General features: G+C 32.3%; 3 protein-coding genes across 6 annotated transcripts; all 3 read left to right on the forward strand.

Moving 5' to 3' along the window:
* The first annotated feature begins 370 nt into the window (after nt 1–370).
* On the forward strand, nt 371–2790 carry LOC111285707 (uncharacterized). 2 transcript variants are annotated; one of them, XM_022875277.2, is made up of 5 exons: nt 371–762; nt 860–896; nt 1276–1359; nt 1738–1831; nt 2614–2790. In XM_022875277.2, exons 1-4 carry the CDS (start codon nt 472–474, stop codon nt 1788–1790), a joined length of 465 nt encoding a protein of 154 aa, XP_022731012.2. In that variant the 5' UTR covers nt 371–471; the 3' UTR covers nt 1791–1831; nt 2614–2790. The 2 variants fall into 2 exon arrangements, with proteins under 2 accessions (XP_022731012.2, XP_022731011.2); XM_022875276.2 differs by lacking the exon at nt 2614–2790 and having other exon boundaries at nt 1738–2008.
* A 441-nt stretch (nt 2791–3231) lies between these two features.
* LOC111285863 (strigolactones hydrolase CXE15-like) lies at nt 3232–4888 on the forward strand. Its single transcript, XM_089761974.1, has 2 exons — nt 3232–4308; nt 4391–4888. The coding sequence occupies exons 1-2, from the start codon at nt 3623–3625 to the stop codon at nt 4695–4697; spliced, it is 993 nt and encodes a 330-aa protein (XP_089618100.1). The 5' UTR covers nt 3232–3622; the 3' UTR covers nt 4698–4888.
* Nucleotides 4889–5743: 855 nt separating this feature from the next.
* On the forward strand, nt 5744–18953 carry LOC111286599 (kinesin-like protein KIN-12E). 3 transcript variants are annotated; one of them, XM_022876643.2, is made up of 23 exons: nt 5744–6190; nt 6435–6590; nt 6664–6747; nt 6913–7032; nt 7575–7688; nt 7844–7936; nt 8223–8312; nt 8439–8509; nt 8598–8672; nt 8763–8850; nt 9062–9120; nt 9343–9406; nt 9943–10008; nt 10671–10829; nt 10923–11027; nt 11315–11550; nt 12025–12094; nt 12195–12251; nt 12350–12409; nt 13203–13262; nt 13356–13426; nt 13532–15478; nt 18598–18953. In XM_022876643.2, the coding sequence occupies exons 1-22, from the start codon at nt 5903–5905 to the stop codon at nt 15468–15470; spliced, it is 4125 nt and encodes a 1374-aa protein (XP_022732378.2). In that variant the 5' UTR covers nt 5744–5902; the 3' UTR covers nt 15471–15478; nt 18598–18953. The 3 variants fall into 3 exon arrangements, with proteins under 3 accessions (XP_022732378.2, XP_022732377.2, XP_089618101.1); XM_022876642.2 differs by lacking the exon at nt 18598–18953 and having other exon boundaries at nt 13532–15610; XM_089761975.1 differs by lacking the exons at nt 13203–13262; nt 18598–18953 and having other exon boundaries at nt 5751–6190; nt 13532–15610.
* The last annotated feature ends 444 nt before the right edge of the window (nt 18954–19397 follow it).

A 19397-nucleotide genomic window follows, 5' to 3' on the forward strand; every position in this document is an offset into this window, starting at 1 on the left:
AGAGAAATGTTTAAAACCTTTGTATTCTACATAGAGAGGTTCGAATCTAGTTAAAGTTTGAATATGCAAAAATTTTGAACTGCGGCGGGGTGAATAGTATTCGGAATAGTGCCAAAATTATTTTCAAAAATATGAAAATATCATTTGTTTGTTTTCAATATTTTTAAAAATTTTATTTTCAGTTTTAAAAAAATAAAAAATAAAAATAACAGACCAAACGTATTTTTATTTTTAATTTTTAAAAAATTAGAAAGATAAAAATAAAAATACCACACGATCCGTAAATCTCCTGAATTTTTTAACTATTGGTGTCTTCCTTTAGAATAAAAAAACAAGCTTCCAAATTCATAGACAAAAAAAAGGAAAAAAAAAAAAAAAGGAAAGACGAGGGACAAATTTGTCACGCCAGAAAAAAGATGAAGGAACGGAAGTACCGAGCTCAGCTCCACAAAATCCTTGTATTTTCTATCCATGGCGACGCTATGTTTTTTCTCCCTCAATCCTCTCTTCTATTCCTTTTCTTCTTCTTCGTCGTCTTCAACCAATCATTTCCTCCCTCAACTCTCCCTAACAAAACAAGAAATCCCCACACTCTCCCGTTACAATTCTAAACGTAGGAAGCTTTTATATCAACCCACAAGGCTCATTCTCCACCCTGTTTTGTTGCTCAGCGGCTTTGATAAGCCCTTGGATACCCAAACTGTTCTTGCGACCATCAGTGTTTTGGTTGCCATTGCACTCTCTCTCTTTCTTGGCCTCAAGGTAATTTCCCTTCTATCAATCAAATACCCTTCAATTTTTATGCATTATATATGTTGGAATTTGATGAATTAAGATTTTTTTTTGGGGGGGTTTTCAGGGTGATCCTGTCCCGTGTGACCGTTGTGCTGGAAATGGTATTTCTTTTTTTCTTTTCCTTTTCTTTTTGCCCCTTGTTTTTGGAAATATGATAATGGAGCAAAGTACCAGAGCTTAAAATGGGTTGCACCAATTAGAATTTGCAAATGATAGTCTTTAGCTGTGGCTAAAAGTTTACTTTTTGGTGACTGAGGACAACATCTTTCAGAACCAATTATGTGACATTCTTCATAACAATGGTTTAGAAGAACTATAGTTTTATCTCTTTGTTTGACGAAAATGTGGCAGCAAGCTCCAATAGTTCTTTGATTAAATCAAGTTTCTTCAAAGAATGCTTTGTATGCTTGTCAAAACATGTGATTTATTCAGGAAATGCAGCGACGTGATTTTTTTTTTTTGTTTTTGTGATGGATGTAGGTGGTACAAAATGTGTCTTCTGCGAAGATGGTAAGATGAAGCAAGAAACAGGCCTGATTGATTGTCGGGTGTGTAAAGGTGCAGGTAAGACTTACCGTCCATTTATATTTTTAAAAGGGCTTAAATAAATAAAAGGACGCTGTTGCATATTGATTTACTCCGTTTCAGTCCTTATTTATTTTACCATTTCAGTGGCTGTTTTTACGTTGAACTTTACATCATCAGCTTGTGCATTCACATGGAAGTTAAGTCTGCAACTCTGCATGAGTTAATATCCATGAATATTTCCATCAATTAGTCTTACATTGCCAGTATTGTGGTTTTTTGTGTGATATCCTGTTCAGTTTGATCTCTAATTCAGTGTTTGAACAATGTTTTGAACTGATAAATCTTAAAACTTGAATTTGTTGGATTTAGCCTCCTTGCTTTTATTTGTTAACGAAATTGCTGGTATCCTTATAGGACTGATACTTTGCAAGAAGTGTGGAGGTTCTGGATATTCAAGACGATTGTGAGCTGTGGTTCTGCTTGCAACATTCACGTATATTTTTTATCTGTAAGGCTAATTTACCAGTGCTTTTAATTCATTCATCCAATCACTTCTTTCTTTTTTTTTTTTTCTTTATTCTTTTCCCTTTGTTTTGTCTCCTCCTTCTGTATACAACTATGTTATTCTGAATATCTGATTGTGAAATTACTAACAAAAGGGCAAATATCTTTGTGATTTGTTCCATTTCAATGAGTGTTCTTAAGGCTATTTCCCAGTGACCAAATCTATTTACAAGAGTTCGTGCTTTTCTTTTATTAATTTTGAAAAAGAAAAATGTATTGGCAATGAGGTCTTGGTTTAGTAGCAAGGAGGAGACCCTAGAATCTTGACGTCTTAGGTTCAAATCCCACTGTGTGTGGATTTAGTTGTTTACTTATGTTATGATCATAGTTGTAACTCTAAAAAATTGTGTTTTCCCTTTTATTATGATGTAAAATTGTGGAGGATTATGGGTTTTCTTGTTTTTATGTAATAAGGTTGATGGCTTGGAGATTATCATCCAAAAGGAACAAGTAGTTAGTAATATAATCAACAGTAGACTCAAAGATTTTCTTTTTGGTACAAAAGAGATTGTAATATAACGATGAAGAAAAGTATAAGGGAGGATATAATTTAAGTATAGAAAAAAAGACTGTAAGTATTGAAATTTGATTTTAAATTTACTAAATTTCACTTTAAAATAATCTCATTAAATATTGGAGTAGTTTATAAATCATAAAATTTTTGTTAGTATATTTGTCAGAATGACAAGTAATCATTTTCCCTTTGACCTTTGTACTAATGAACAGGGATGATAATGGGTGCCATCACAAATACCATTTGGAGTTAGCAATTGATTAGATAGGACAATGGTGATTGTTCTAGGGGGCACTACTTGGGTGCTAACTTCCAAAATGAAGGCTTTCAGTTCACTGTTGAAATGAAGCATTATTCAAAGCTCATTTTAGAAATAAAATGGAAATATGGTAATTCACTTTAGATTTTGCACCATACATGTATGATTTGTGATGTAAATTTTTGAACTCAAAGTTCTCTGAACTTACCCTACTCAGTTCATAAATTCAAGAAAAGTCATCTGCTGCAATTATCATAGTAACTAGTAAAATCTCTTTAGCTTTGTTAGGAGAAGAACCAATATTTTTCTATTTTTAAAATTATAATTTAATAAATTAGAATATTTACAAATATAATATTTATTCTAAATTCTTTTTTTTTCTTTAATAGGTTGCTTTTTTTTTTTTCTTGCATAAAATATTCAAAAATTTTTTACTTCATTTAAAAAATATTAAATTTATAGAACTAATATGAATATTGGACAATATTTTAATTTTTTACAAAAAAATTAATGCAGTATTTAAGAATAAAATTAAAAAAAATGAAACATTAAATCCATACAAAAAATTAAAAACTATTTTATATATAAAAAGATTTAAAATTATATTAATCCAATAAATTAATTTTTATTTTAAAAACTAAAAAACCTAAAATTTATTTAATTATATAATATAAAAAATAGGCAATCACCTCAAAAAATATTCCAATTACCGATTAGATAGTTTTTAATGTCGGATGTTAGGTACTGAAATGGTCGCAAGTGCTTTAGGCTTTTGCGTGAGTGCTGACGCAGTTCCAGCTGAAAGCTGTTTGTCCTACAGAACACTACAGACACAACATGCCATTAGCCACAAGCCATCTCCATTTAACTTTTTCTCTGTATTCTACGCTCTCTCCTTCCTACCCTTGGCTCTTCTTTTAAATCTCCCAATTCCAGCGTGATCCCTCTCTGAGACATGAAAGATGTCTAGCATGACTGCCTCTGCTTCCTCGACTACCCCTCCCTATGAGGTTGATGAATGCCGAGGAGTACTTCGTGTTTACAGCGATGGCTCCATTTGGCGTTCCTCTGAATCATGCTTCAATATTAGTGTTGAGGATGATGGCTCTGTTGTGTGGAAAGATGTTCTATTTGATCCTGTGCACAACCTTCATCTCAGGCTCTATAAGCCAGCTTCACCTTCGTCTGACAAGCTCCCGATCTTCTATTTCATACATGGTGGTGGTTTTTGCATTGGATCACGTGCCTGGCCCACCTGTCAAAACTACTGCTTCCAGCTCGCTTCAGAGCTTCAAGCAGTAGTGATTTCGCCAGATTATCGTTTGGCTCCAGAGAACAGGCTCCCAGCAGCCATTGAGGATGTTTTCATGGCTTTGAAATGGCTCCAAGCTCAAGCTCTGGCTGAGAATCCTGATTCATGGTTAACTGACGTAGCGGATTTTAGCAAGGTATTCGTGTCTGGTGACTCAGCTGGTGGTAATATCGCTCATAATTTGGCTGTTCAACTAGGGGCTAATTCATCTGATTTGACTCCAGTTCTGGTCAGAGGTTATGTCCTTTTGGAACCTTTCTTTGGAGGGACAGTGAGAACCAGGTCAGAAGCAGAGGGACCAAAAGATGCCTTCCTTAATTTGAAGCTCATTGACAGGTTTGTGACAGAATTTTGACCTTGTATGTAACATTTTCACTTGCATAGATAAGTTTTGGGTTTATATGCATCATATGTTTAGGTTCTGGAGGTTATCTATACCAAATGGAGATACGACAGATCACCCACTGGTAAATCCTTTCGGGCCAGTCGGCCGCAGTCTTGAACATTTGAAACTTGATCCTATTCTGGTAGTGATTGGCGGAAGTGATCTGTTGAAAGACCGAGTAGAGGAATACGCCAAGAAGCTGAAGAAGTGGGGGAAGAAGATCCAATATGTTGAATTTGAAGGACAACAACATTGCTTCTTTACTGTTAATCCTAATTCTGAATCAGCCAAAGCATTAATGCCCACAATCAAAAGCTTTATCATTGAAAATTCCAGCTGAAAGGGGTAGTTGTCAGCTCATTTTTCTTTTCTTATGTTAATTTGTTTCATCGATTAAGCTTGTTCTTGTTTGAGTTTTGGTAATGTTGCACTAAATCAAAGTCAGATAGAGTGAATGGAAATGTGGAATTTTATTTTAGTTTGATAATGATCTTTGGATCCCAGAATTAAGATTCATATTACCGAGTAACAATGACATGAAAAGATGAAGACAAAAATGGTAAGATTCATATCACTTGCCGTATGGAATTTGCTTCTATTAAGCTCACGAAGTGAATAATAATAAAAAAAAAACCGAACACGAATGCTATAAGAATTTGAGTTGACTAAAAAGTAAAAATTCAAATCCAAAATATACAGATTCGAATGTAAAACAATTGAAAGATTGATCCCATCCAAATTTATAATAACTCGAATTTAATATTAAAAATAAAAATTAACAAATATTTAATTTAAAATTTAATAACTGATTTTATTTTAACTCACCTAACAATAGTTGCGACCGATAAAAAAAAGACTGAAAACAAAACTTTTTGATAGTATTGGTGGTAGAGATGAAAATATGACTAATCCAAACTCAATCAATAACCCAAAAAAAAAAACCTTAAATTAAAAATATTATTTTAATATAAATTTTTAATAACTGAAACTTAATACTAGACTTTTTTATAAGTTTAGAGACTGATAAAGCCAACGCTTTGGCCAAGCCTTGTTTTTCAGGTTTGGGTTGTAATAAAATTTTATTATTTATTATTTATATTTAATTTTAATTTATAATATGTTTAAAATATGGAAAATATATATTTTTCAAAAAAAAAAGGTTTCAAGTTTTTAACGGTCTAGAATCAGCTTGTCCCCTTCTGCAGCAATACTTGGAAGCCACGTGTAAAGTTTTGGGACATTTTTGACAGTGTAATCTGGAGTTTCCTTAAAGAATATATAAAAATCCAGTTCAAATTTTTCAACCATTGCCCAACGGTCCATAATTTCAAAAACACATTCACATCTTCACCATCCATTTAAATCTCTCTCCACCGTCCGATCCTAGATTCTCCTCTTCGTTTTTCCCAAAAAAGTTAGCAGAACATTTCAAATCTCACTCTTTACTCTTCAACTTTCCCTCTTGCTAAACGCTCCTTCAAATCTCACTCTCTCTAAAACCATAAACACTTCACTTTCACTTAAAAGAAGCCGTTTCCTTTCAACATGCCGTTCATTTCCGATACAGCAAGCGCTATCAAGAGCCGTTTCGGCTTCCACGACCGATCCTCTTCCTCCGACTCGGTCTCCTTGTCTGCTCGTAGTCCACCCGATCTTCTTGTGAAATCAGCCGTCAGGGAGAATGCCGGCCATTCCACTGCCGCTACGTCTGCAATTCGGAGCATCGGTGACTGGGACAATGATTCAACTGAGAATAATGAATCAGCGCCGCAGTCGTCGCAGAGCTTTGAGTTCCGTGAAGATCCGTCGTTTTGGAAGGACCACAATGTGCAGGTCAGTTTATGTTTGAATCTCATCTTTAATTTCCTTAATGAAAGTAAAAAAAAAAAATTCACAAAAGCATTGAAATTGAAATTGAAATTATAATTATTCAACAATACTCTTATCTTTTATATGTTGCAAGCAAAAAACCAGGTAGCTAAATGGAAAACCAAACAAAGGCTTAGATTATTGAAAATATATCGAAGTTAAGCTAATTGGATTGAAACTTTTTTTTGTTTTTGGGAAATTAAATTAGGTTATAATCAGAATTCGTCCCCTTAGTAGTTCTGAAATCTCACTACAAGGCTACGGCAAGTGTGTTCGGCTAGAGAGTTGTCAGACAATTACTTGGACGGGGCATCCCGAATCTCGTTTTACATTTGATCTTGTTGCTGATGAACATGTTAGCCAGGTATACCTCTTTTTAATCTTTTATGTTTAGGTCTTTGTTATTGCGAAATTATGACATTCAAGTGATTTTACAGGAGAATCTCTTCAAAGTAGCTGGATTGCCCATGGTGGACAATTGCATGGGAGGCTACAATAGCTGCATGTTTGCATATGGCCAAGTGAGCTTCCAAGTTTTAATCACTCTTGAGTAAAATTTTTCTATTGTTTCCATGAATTGTTGATTAAGTTTCCACTTTATTAATGTCTAAATTTAATTAATTTGATATGGTTTTATTTTGGTTCTTGTTTTGGTATTGGAAAAACTTAAAAACTTTTTATTATAGACTGGAAGTGGGAAGACTCACACGATGCTTGGAGACATTGAGGGCGGCACACGGAGACACAGTGTCAACTGCGGGATGACGCCTAGGGTGTTTGAATATTTATTTACAAGAATACAAAAGGTATGGTGTATGTGCCTTATGACTTGGGCATACTGTGATTGAAAAAAACCTCACATCTTTCTTGGGTGCAATTTACTTCCTTCCAATGCAAAATAAATTCTCTTTTTGATCATTCAGACAATTAGACTATCTAAACAATCATAATTGATGGGTGGAAGTAACGATTAGTTTTGCACATTGAGTGAGTTGAAAAGCATTGCTACTCAAATTTTGTGCACAACTTCATTCTTGTAGTCGCAAAATAAATTCTTTATAAAGAGGTTGAATAATTTTAATTATATATTTAACTGTTTTAATAACTTAACATCTCAAATGCATTCATGTGCCAAATGATGGGAAATGGCCATTGAGTTATTATAACCTTTGTTTGGATAGAATGAATTTGTATAAGCAAAATAACTACCAAAGTTTCTATGAAAGCTTAATACATAGTTGCTTCTCTATGTTTGGAGTTTCCAATCTTCTATACCATGTTTCATTCTCTTACAAATCTCTCTTTTTCTTATCATGTTATCTCATCCTATTCTTCTGTGATATGTCAGGAAAAAGACACTCGTAAAGAGGAGAAATTAAGATTTACTTGTAAATGCTCTTTTTTGGAAATCTATAATGAGCAAATTCTTGATCTTTTAGATCCATCATCAACCAATTTACAGGTAAAAATTATCTACATATGGTGAACAATTATCTCTCCTTTTTTTTTTACTTTCATTATGTCTATGGTTTGTATTCCAATGTACATAGTGTGATGTATAAGTTTTTCTTTTCCTAAACTGAAGAAATTTACTACTCATTGGTGGTTATGTTGCAGATAAGAGAAGATATCAAAAAAGGGGTTTATGTTGAGAATCTTAAGGAGATAGAAGTTACTAGTGCACGGGATGTGATTCAACAGCTCATTCAAGTACTGCTTGTTAATTATTAATTAATTGTTTTGGCTTCGTGCTAGGGGTAGTTCCTCATATCATAAAGAACATTTAGGTTTTAAATGTTCAAACTTAAAAACTTCCTAGTTAAAAGCTCTGAACCTAAAAATGCAGTTAAAAAGGTTTTTCTGGAGTTATTTTGAATGTATATGCAACATTTTTTTTTAACATTTGCACTTGTTTTGTTCCCTTTTTTTTTCTTTTTTTACTTTCTACCTCTTTACCCAGCTTATTATTAATCTAAAGCTCTATAACATATTTCAGGGTGCAGCGAGCAGAAAGGTGGCAGCCACTAACATGAATCGAGCAAGCAGTCGTTCTCACAGTGTATTTACATGCATAATTGAAAGTAAGGTGTGTGTGACCTTTTAATTGAAGAATTTCTTTGAAATCACTAGTAAATTGATAAGTAGTTCATTCTCTTTCATGGATTTTCTTTACCTTGGGACAAGAAAATTCTAACCAAGTGTTTAATATCAGTGGGATTCTCAAGGTGTAACTCACCACCGTTTTGCTCGGCTTAATCTTGTTGATTTAGCAGGCTCAGAAAGGTACAAAGCATGTCAAAGTGTTAAAAACATAAATGGTTTTTTCTCCTAGTTTCTCGGTACTATATCATTTATAATTTGCTCATGACAGACAGAAGAGTTCTGGGGCAGAAGGTGAACGCCTCAAGGAGGCTACTAATATTAACAAGTCTCTTTCAACATTGGGGTGAGTTATCTCTACTCTAACATTTTAATATTACATTATATGTTCTTTGTTTTCATAGTGCCACTATAATAAACAATTTTACATTTGCAGACTTGTGATAATGAACCTTGTAAATATTTCCAATGGGAAGTCTCTCCATGTTCCTTATCGAGACTCAAAACTCACTTTTTTGCTTCAGGTAAAGTGCTATATTTAAGTGAAGTTGACTTTTTGAAGTAAATTTTGTTACTATAGGAGTCCTTATTTGTAGGATTTGAGTGGCCACAGGACATTTCACCTAAACAGTATTTTTGTAAATATATAATATTTTCTTTTCTATTGATATTGTTTAATTTCCTGAATCTGCTATGTAACAGAAAGTTAATAATGTTTTGATATTTTCTTTCCAGGATTCTCTAGGAGGGAATTCAAAAACAACCATAATTGCAAATATTAGTCCATCTAATTGGTTAGTAGAATATATTGTGTGTTTCTGCACTAGTTGGCAGATTTAAATTTCACTTCTAAATTCCATTTGCATGAATGAATTCGGTTTTTCTCTGTAGTTTCCACAATGATCTGAAATTTACATGTATTATAATTTTGTATTTCATTGAGCTCAATTTATTTTGTTAGAGTAAATAACTATAAATGACAATTTTTCTTTTTCTCTTCTGGGCATCCTCTGCAGTTGTTCGCTCGAGACACTAAGCACGTTGAAGTTTGCACAGCGGGCTAAATTTATTAAGAACAATGTATGAGATCTTTGCTTGGTTACTATGCAGGGCTTACACATCATTCAAGTGACTATCTTCCTCTGTTTTTTTTTCTTCGAACATCAAATACACTCAGCATATTTGGTGATTTCAATTCTCAATGGGAATTGGTGCAAACCCTTGAGCCTGACTTTGTAATCTATACCTCTATACTAATAATAAAGCCCTTTTTTTTAATATAAAATGGGCATAGCCCATGGGGTAATAATAAAGCCTTTGACTGAGTTTGGTGTCATACGTCGAGTGACACAAATTCAGTTAGAGAAATTACAAAAAAAATTATTCTAACAAATATATAGTTAAAAATGTTTGTCTTTTCATTTTGAAAAAACTATGTACGACTTCAAAAAAACTGTCCCTTTTTCAGATATTATAATTTCTTTTAAAATACAGCTTTTTTTTAATGCATAATTTTTTCCACCACATAGTTGGTGTTTTAATTTCTAGTTAATACTTAATGCTTTTGACTTTTGGTTGCCATTTTTATGGAAACATATCGAATTAATGGCTTGTAGGCCGTGGTAAATGAAGATGCATCTGGAGATGTTGTTGCTATGAGGCTGCAAATTCAACAGCTGAAGGTATAATCTTGTTTATTTTATGCTCTTTATCTTCAAAAGTACCCTTAAAGTGCTCCTCCTGCAATCACTAATTTTATTGTAAAAATAACCTATTTGCTCAACTTCTATATATCAACATGAGTTCCATTCTACTACTTTTCTCCCCTGGATTTCACTTTTATTGAGGAACCATTGACCACACTGGTAATGTTTGAACAGTACTGTAAGTCTTATGTTTTGATTTTTCTTCCCTGAAAAATAAAAGTAAAATTAGTAAATGTTAATTTAGGAAATTTCAAGCAGCAAACATAATCTCCTGCAACCAATAATGTTATTTTAAAAGATATTTGCTCAACTTCTATTTATCAGCCTAAGTTTCATTCTACTTCTTTTTCTCCGCTGAAGTTCCCTTTTATTGAGGAACCATTAACCACGCTGGTAATGTTTGAATAGTACTGTAAACACACTGCTACTGCTTTTTCTTCCCTGAAAAAATAAGGTAAACTTAGTAAATGTTAATTTAGGAAATTTTAAGCAGCAAGCACAGTCTTCTGTTGAATGAATCCAAGTCATGCCAAAGTTTAAATGATTTATTTTATTTATTTCTGTTGCATGATTCCCATATTCTTTCAGGTTTCTAGTTATTCACTTATCCTTACATTATTCAAAATTTTGTTTTCCAGAAAGAAGTATCTCGTCTACAAGGTTTCGTTGATGGAAGAAGTGAAAATCTGGAGAATGATATGTTGGCATTAAGTTTTCCAGCATCACCAGGACCTTTTAAGTGGGAAGGTCTTCACGGATCATTCAGTCCACTTACAGCTGATAAAAGAATGTCTCAGGTATGCAGAAATCTTGTTTAATTGAGGAAATGCCTGTTCTAGAGTTGTTGTTAAACTATTTTTTTCTCTTCCTATTATGATTTTGTATTCCAGAAGAAAGATTATGAAGTTGCTCTTGTTGGGGCCTTCAAGAGGGAAAGGGAGAAAGAAGCTGCTTTACAGGCACTGACTGCTGAAACTCAGGCAGCTATGCAGTTGGTATGTTGAGAGAATTACCTTTTTCTTATTTTATAGGTTCCAGTCTTCAGGGCTGGGTTAACAATTAATTTTGAATTAAACAAGTGAGTAGAAAAAAGGTTGCTGAAACAAAGGAAGTTGCTAGATTTAAATTTATAAAGTTTGGTATTTAACCTTGAGGAATAGGATATGCTTAAATTAGAATATGTAGAGGAATGTTGGGAGCTTTTGTTGTTTACTTAGGTATTCAAAGTATGATGTAATTTGATAACTTATTAGAAGTAAAATTTGGTACTTTGTGTTGATAGGCAAAACAAAGAGAAGATGAGATCCAAAGCTTGAAAATGAGGTTACGTTTCCGAGAATCAGGAATTAAGAGGCTGGAGGCTGTTGCTTCTGGAAAGATTTCTGCCGAGACACACTTATTGAAAGAGAAGGAAGAATATTTGAAGGAAATTGAGGTTTTACGAGCTCAAGTTGATCGCAACCAAGAAGTCACTAGATTTGCAATGGAGAATTTGCGACTGAAGGAAGAGATTAGAAGGCATGTTTTACTGATGCAACTATAGATTCTCCATTTTACTCTTCAATCATTTTTCAATTTTTTACTTGTTCAACTGAGAAAATAGGATTCGATTATAAATTCCAAACATAGCTGTTATTATGAGCAAATAAACCAGTGCTTACGTGATGAATTCTTATACCCTGAAAGAAAATCCATCTTGTAAAGTGTTTGAGGCTTTAAAAACAAAAGGAAAAAAAACCTTTGTGACATCATAATTTTCTAAATGGCAAAGGAGATGTATTATCTTCTTTCTTACATGTAATGTCAGAATAAATCCCATCCTTATCCTTATTGGTTTTGATGTCAGATATCTGTCTCACTTGCATGATTACATTTAATTTTCAATTTTTGCTTCTTTTGGCTTCTAATATTAAAAGTTATTTATTCTTCCTTGTATGAGCAGGAATAAATGAACACTAATATTATGTGTCTGATGTTTGTTGCTACTCACAGATTAAAGTCCCTTTGTGATGAAGGTCAGCAGGAGATGATGAATGAACAGATTAAGGTGTTACACAATAAGGTGCAAAAATAAGTTCTTCAAATATTTTTCTAGTCTTTAAGTTCATGGTTGATATTGCTCTTTAGTGCAAGTGTTGCTTACTCCATTGACTAATGTGCAGTTGCTAGAGGCACTAGATTGGAAACTTATGCATGAATCAGATTCCTTAGCAATTGAGGTTCTTTCTAAACTTTGTCATGACTCATGAATTTTAAGATGAGTTAATTTTGCAGAGAAATTTTGTAATCTTGGTTTTCTAATGTTCATGCAATGCAGAAAAATTCTAAAGTGGTGTCAGGACTTACTGATGATGGCAATCAACTGATCTCTAGACAGGTTTGTTCGTATTATCCATTGTCTTCCAAGTTCCTGGTGTGGTTATTTTCTTACGCATCTATATATCTTTGGAAACTGTTTGCATTCATTGAATATAATCTGAATTAACACAACTGAGCTAGATACTTTTCCAACATAGAGTGGGTTATCTTATATAATTGTAATATCTTAATGAATAAACTGCTCTTTGTTGTGTACTTTCTGTAACTTAATTCTTATGATCTAAATAAATTGTTCCTAAAGTTTTTTGGAATTATATTTTTCTTGTCCATGAAATGAAAGTAAAAGTTTGTTATCCACTTAAGGAGTAAGGTTCTTGATTTTTACATATTTCTAAATAAGATTCTACAGAAAAGACATTAAAGATAAGAAAAAGGAAGGATGGAAATGCCAAATCCTATAGAAAAATATTATGATTCTTGGTTCTTTTTCATCCATGATTATAGAAATGGACTTTAACATCTCAGTCTCAGGCATGTTTCTTTGGTGATGGAACTAATCATTAGCTGTAGTTCAAACTAATCCTATAGAACAATATTATGCCTTTTTGACATGTTTTGTGTGCTCTACTTAATGGTGTCATAATCTTCATTGACATTTGGGCAAGGTTTGCTGTTACTTGTGCTACTTGCTTCTGCTTTTAGAATCAAAAAGAAAAAGATGCACACGGTTACGAAAGCAAATAGGATGTTTGAGTTTGAACAAAAATTCTCGTCTTTCGCAATGTGTCTTTTTGCACAAAAATCTACTATTACATAGTTCTTGCCTGAAAAAAATTGATATATGAAAACAGGAGCAAGATTCCACTTGGTGCTCCTCGCTTAAGGAGGAAAATGAATTCCTTAGAATGCAGGTAGCTATGCTTGGATGAACTATTGCTTTGAACCTGTTCTTCTAGTAAAATGGAGTTCAGGGGTTCATTGATAAATGTTTTCTCTTTTAACAGGTTGTGGCTGAAATGGATGCACTGCAGAAAAAACTTGAATTTTGCCTTGAAGAGAAGGAAGAGTTGGAAAGGTGTGCTCCTAGCTTAAGAAATATGTACAATTCCAAGAAACTTTTAGTCATGTAGCATCATATATCGATAAGCATTGGCTACAAATTAATTTAGCAATTTCGCAGGTATGTTAGTGATCTACTTAAGAAACTTGAAGAAGAAAGATCTTCAAGACCAGAGAAAGAAGACATACAGCAAACAGAGCTTAGTTCATTGTCAGTGGATGTGCCAATGGTCAAACTTAATGACCAAATGGAGCTTAAAACAATGGTTGATACCATAGCAGCTGCAAGTCAGAGAGAAGCAGAAGCTCTTGAGAAGGCATTTAAGTTGTCTCAAGAGAATGATGAACTGCGATTAAAGCTTAAGGGCTGTGTTGAGGATAACAAACAACTCCTTGAATTATATGAACAGAAAGCTGCTGAAACAAATTATAAAAGTTTGAACGAAGGTGACACTACTCATGAAAATGACATTACTGATCACACCGATGCTGGTTTAGATGAACATGGTGAAGAAACACAGGTCCAGTTGAAAAAGGTTGTTGATAACCTTGAGCAACAGCTTACAGAAATGCATGAAGAAAATGAAAAATTGATGGGTTTGTATGAAAGAGCCATGCAGGAGAGAGATGAATTCAAAAGAATGTTTTCTTCTGGAGCTCTGATCAGAGGGGAGGCTAGAGAATTTGAATGCCCAGAGAAGCTAGTTGAAGTTGATGGAGGAGAAGACAGCTTGCATAAACCTCAAGTCCAGTTTGAGGCTAAGGATTTAGAGGGGGAAACTGGCCTCCTTGGATCAAATATGCAGGATGCAGGAGAAAGTCTAAAGTTGAATAGGCTTGGTGCTATTGAAGTGATTTCCGATTTGGAGGTGCATGCAGATCCTCAATCAGAAGCAGGGAATCAGATTGATGATACTACCACTTCTTACATGAAAATAGACCAACTAGATACCACTACTGCAAAGCTGTCAGAATATTTAAATTCTGCCAGAGCAATACTGGAACGGGCACAGGAAAAACTTTCAGATTCTGCCAAGACAATTACTGAATTTGGTTCCCTTGAGAGAGCGTTCTGTGAGATTGATCAGCTTTCCAGAGAAATAGAAGTAATGGAAGGTCGGATAAAGGAGAAGCAGCAACACCTTGAATCTGTTGCACTCCTTTCTTCCGAAACAAAAGAAAAAAAAGCTCTAACCGATAATAAGTTATCAGCACTCAAACACTCTGTGTCAAGCTTTTCTTCTTCAGTTGCTTACATTGAACAGCGAGAAGATCGGGCGAGAACAAGGTTAAATGCTTCTTTGTCCTACTTGGACAAAAAGAAAGAGGAATTGGCCCATCTTAAGAAATCCAAGGGTGAAATTGAGGCTTCCTTGGGTAAGATGCGGGAATCTGAAGCTGAAGCAAGGAGCAATATTGTCCTCCTGAAATCAAAACTCGAGGAAGAAAGTAGAAGACACGAGAATGACAAGGTTTTATTTGCCATTGATAACTTGGACAAAGTAGACTCCTCGCAGAGAACTTTGTGTTTGGGTGGTAAAGCTACCGAGTTACTAAAGACAGAGGTAGAGAAAAGCAAGCTGCAAAATGAGATTAAGTTGTCACGAGAAAGTTTGGCAACCATAAAAATGAGACTCCAGGATTTGAATAAGAAGCTTGTGAAGGTAGAGAATGACATGGAGGCTGTCATACTGGAAGTACAGAAAGGATCAAAGTCCGTGGAGGAGTTGGAGCTTGCGCTGGAAGGTGTAATCCAAGAAAAGGAAACCCTTGTCGAGATTGGAGAGAATGGGAAGACTGAAATTGGTAATTTGATCCTTGAATACCAGCAGCACATGTTTAACATCGATCTGACAGACGCAGAGATGAAGGTGATGGATGCAGAATTGCAGCTTGACCTAGGGAGACTGGAACAGTTGCAAACACTGAGAGCGACAACTGCCAAGAAGGTGAAGGAATTGGCTTATTCAGGTTTCTTGTCGGAAAAGTTGGAAGCAGATATACAAAGTGTTCGTGCAACTTTTGAGGAGGCAAAGACATTGTTAGGATTGGATCATTAAAATGACAGGTAATCCTTGTTTTTAACGGCCTTGATGTTTTCCACATTAATGCATAATTCAATCCTGTCAAATATGCATGCACTGCTCAATTAACAATTCCTTCTCATTAATGTTCCAAGTTTGTGCTATCCGTTACTCAATTGTTTCACTTTCATAATAGTAAATTGTCTTCGATCCATTTTGATGAGGGCTTCTATTTGCACCACTAATTTTGCCACCCTTCACCTTTTATTTTTCTAAATTATCTTCAAATGAAATTATTTAATCTTTTTATTTTTGAAAAAGTTTTCGAATATAAAAATCCAATAAATTAAATAACATATCATATATCTGACAGTTTATTCAAATCTGTGAGGTAGAAGTTTTTAAGAAAAATTATAAAAAAGAGGATTTTATTAGAAATTTTTATTAATGGATATAATAAAAAAAGTTATTTCAATAAAAAGTAATTATAAATTTTAAAATTAATAAAAAGAAAGTTCATTTTGTTATTTTGATCTTAGGGAAAAATTATTATAAGGTAAAAATGAAATAGTAAATGCAATAATTTTATAAATTTAAAAGTGACTTCGATTATTGCCAGATTTTTTTTAATAGAAAGAAAAAAAATTCAATAATAATTGAAGTCTTCTTTAATAATTAATATCCAGAGAAAAATATTTATAAAAAAAAGAAATAATAAATTTTAAATTTATGAAAAGAAAATTGCATTTACAATTTTATTTTTAATTTAATTAGAGTTTTTATAAGACTATTCTTTTTCTATAGTCAAAATAAAAAAATCAACCTTCTTTTTATTAATTTTAATGTTTATAACTTCCTTCCAATGATAATTTTTTTATACCGATTAATAAAAATATCTAATTAAATCCCTTTTGTAATTCTCCTTAAAAATTTTCAAAACTAGCTTACGGATATCATATATCCAATAATTTTTATAATTTATTAGATATAAATATTGTCAGTTATTTAACTTAAGAAATTTTTATATCCAAATAATTAAGTAATTTTATTTAAATATAATTTTAAAAAATATATAAAGGCGTGGAGAGCAAAAATCCCGTGCAAATAGAAGCCCTCCCTCTTGATTTATAAGAAAATTTTCGTAATTTGTTGCTTATTTTATTAATTTTATGATAAAAAATAATTAAATTATGTACATTAAAAAGAATTTTTTAAGAATTTATTTTTTATACATCATTAATAACTTTACAAGCAGTGGGCTTAAGAGATTTGATAAATATATCTTATAGATGAATATGTCACTTTACTAATATTTTAATAGGGTTTAAAAACTCTAATAGCTGTGATCCTGGAGATGGTATAATTTTTTCTTTTAAAAACAGACTTCTTTTTAGCGTAGGCTTTGTTTGGTTTTTTTGTTTTCCTATCACTCCTACTGACACTGTCACTATTCACTTCTGTGGATAATAATTTTTTTTCCTTTTAAAAGTGCTACCTCACTCAAATCTCACAAAATTAGTATAACTCTTTTTATTTGCAGTTTTTTTTTTAATGAAAAAAAAGGAATTGATTGTGTGATTTTAAGTTTTTATGATTTTGAAATTTGGATTGATTTTAGGTTTTGGAAATGATCAACTGAGGATTTGACATTTGAGTTTGAAGACAAGCTAATACTATGAATGGTTTTAATTTTTTATAAAAAAAAAAATGTATAAAACAATAAAATATATCAAATAAATAATTTTATTTAAAATTATGAGATTTTTTTAAAAATCAAATGTTAAACAATATGTTTCATCGAAATAAGATATAATACATCATTCAAAGTTGAAACTTAAAAGTTAACATTTTTTACTATTATGAAGAGGATTCAATCTTGTTTTTCTATAAAAAATTGTGTGATAACTAAAAAAGTGCACTACGATAAAATTGAAAGCACAGAATTTATATAAAAATGAGTAATTATAGTCTGCCGAAAGGAAAAGTATGAACATGTTTCACAGCGTAGGAATATAAATGAATTGAATATGATAAAATAATTTTATATTCAATTCACAAATATTAAAATATTATTTATAATTATTTATTAAATTTTATAATTGAATAAAAATAGAGTATATTCATAAATTATTTATTCGACGCTTTATTTATTTACATGTCGAATGTAAATGAATCGAAATTGAATAAATTTTATTATGTTTATAATATGTTTATCTTATTAATGAATTTGAAAATATTATACTTGATCATTTATTAAATTTAATAAATAAATATAAACTAAACATGTTTATGAATTGTTCATTGAACTCTTGTTACTATTTACACCTTCATTTATGCATGATTGGACATTTATGATGTATTTGATATGTAAAATTATGATAATATAAAATAAAAATATATTATGAATGGAATTATATTGATAATATCGTCTTATCTTATATTTAATGTATATAAATATTAAGATAAGATAATTTATTTATTAATCAAAATTATTGGGAAGATTAAATTATCATATATCAAGAGGATGATCAATTTTTCTTGTAATTTTATATATTTTTTTAAATATAAATTAAATATAATATAAATTATTATCATCTTATCGTATCTGTTATCTTATATATCAAATATAATCTTAAAGTCTTGTTGAAGAAACTAAAAAACTAATTTGACTTTTATTAAATTGACATAATTACAATTTATTCCTTGAGATAAACCTACTGATTTTAAAGATTTTATAAGAAATGAATGATTGGTACAATACATAAACAAATAGTAATGTAATTTTAACTCTTTAAACGGTCATAAATAAAAATTAGATTATGGGATCACACTAAATAAAATTAACAATTTCAGTTTAAGGGGCAATTGAAATTTATTTAATATGACTAAGTAAATGAGGTTTATAAAATTTTTGGCCCAAGCCCTTCTAGCTTCAATTATCATCCACCTATAATAGGGGTTTTACTTGCTCCAAAATAAAGCATTGAAGCCATATGGAAACCGCCTTGGCAGCTTAACAACCGCCACAATGTCAAGTTCAAGAGATTTGGCATCCATTATTAAGAATTTTGATTCATTAGCCTTCTCATCCTGCACATAGTTCATTACATACCCTTCATCTTCATAACAATCGCTGTTTTCTGTATCTTTCTTTTGTATCCAGATCGACTTTGGGATGAGCAGTCATGTTGGACCTCAAATTTTTCTCAAATTCCCAACGTACTACAGGCTCAATGTCACCGTCTTCTGTTAGATTGATAATATATGGTAAATCAGACTTGCAAAGAGCAAAGAGTTTATTCGAAAAGAAGCCAAGGCCAGTATGGGCCACGCCGAAGCCTTTCATCAAATTAAAATATATGGCCTATCATGATCCTCCTTGTGTCCATAACAAAGCGAACAATGTCATTTTCATCCGATTAAGCCATCTAACTTGGTGTCATTGTCTAGGCGATCAAGTAGCCAAGATGGCAATTAGCACATTTTGATCATTTTTAATGTTTTTTCTTTTCTTTTTCACCTTCTCTTGTTATGCTTCATTTCTTTTTCGCGCTAACAGCATCGGAGAAATTAAAGATTGACTGATAGTGTGATAATGCTACACGAGAAGCATCCAAATATACCCAATTTCGAAGAACCAATAAAGTTACATCATACCTCACTTTTATCATATATTTTTCTCCATAAATAACTTCATCTGTTTCCTTTGGCTTGCCATACTAAATAACCTCATTGTCCACGACAAATGATTCTCAGCGACCGATAAAAAAAAAATTATAAAACTCCCTCAAAGTCTCCTTTTTAGCGGTTGGACAATCATTGCATTTAAAGTTTCAACTCACATTTCTTATGTGGCATTTTATCAAACACCGAACATGCAAAATCCACCCAAATTTAAAATAATAGTTTGCAAAATCAAGTTCTATTAAAATTCAAGTGTTTACACAGATATTACTCATGGAC

Source organism: Durio zibethinus, chromosome 6 (genome assembly GCF_047325235.1).
Source record: "Durio zibethinus cultivar Kanyao isolate XHJ-2024 chromosome 6, ASM4732523v1, whole genome shotgun sequence".
NCBI lineage: Eukaryota > Viridiplantae > Streptophyta > Magnoliopsida > Malvales > Malvaceae > Durio > Durio zibethinus.

Bases quoted from the DNA above. Each gene is read 5' to 3' on its own strand.
- LOC111285707 (XM_022875277.2), top strand. From the start codon at position 472: ATGGCGACGCTATGTTTTTTCTCCCTCAATCCTCTCTTCTATTCCTTT. The intron at 763-859 runs GTAATTTCCCTT...GGGGGTTTTCAG, and splicing joins CTCTCTTTCTTGGCCTCAAG to GGTGATCCTGTCCCGTGTGA. The intron at 1,360-1,737 runs GTAAGACTTACC...GTATCCTTATAG, and splicing joins TCGGGTGTGTAAAGGTGCAG to GACTGATACTTTGCAAGAAG.
- LOC111285863 (XM_089761974.1), top strand. From the start codon at position 3,623: ATGTCTAGCATGACTGCCTCTGCTTCCTCGACTACCCCTCCCTATGAG. The intron at 4,309-4,390 runs GTTTGTGACAGA...TCATATGTTTAG, and splicing joins AATTTGAAGCTCATTGACAG to GTTCTGGAGGTTATCTATAC.
- LOC111286599 (XM_022876643.2), top strand. From the start codon at position 5,903: ATGCCGTTCATTTCCGATACAGCAAGCGCTATCAAGAGCCGTTTCGGC. The intron at 10,009-10,670 runs GTATAATCTTGT...TTTGTTTTCCAG, and splicing joins TGCAAATTCAACAGCTGAAG to AAAGAAGTATCTCGTCTACA. The intron at 10,830-10,922 runs GTATGCAGAAAT...TTTGTATTCCAG, and splicing joins CTGATAAAAGAATGTCTCAG to AAGAAAGATTATGAAGTTGC.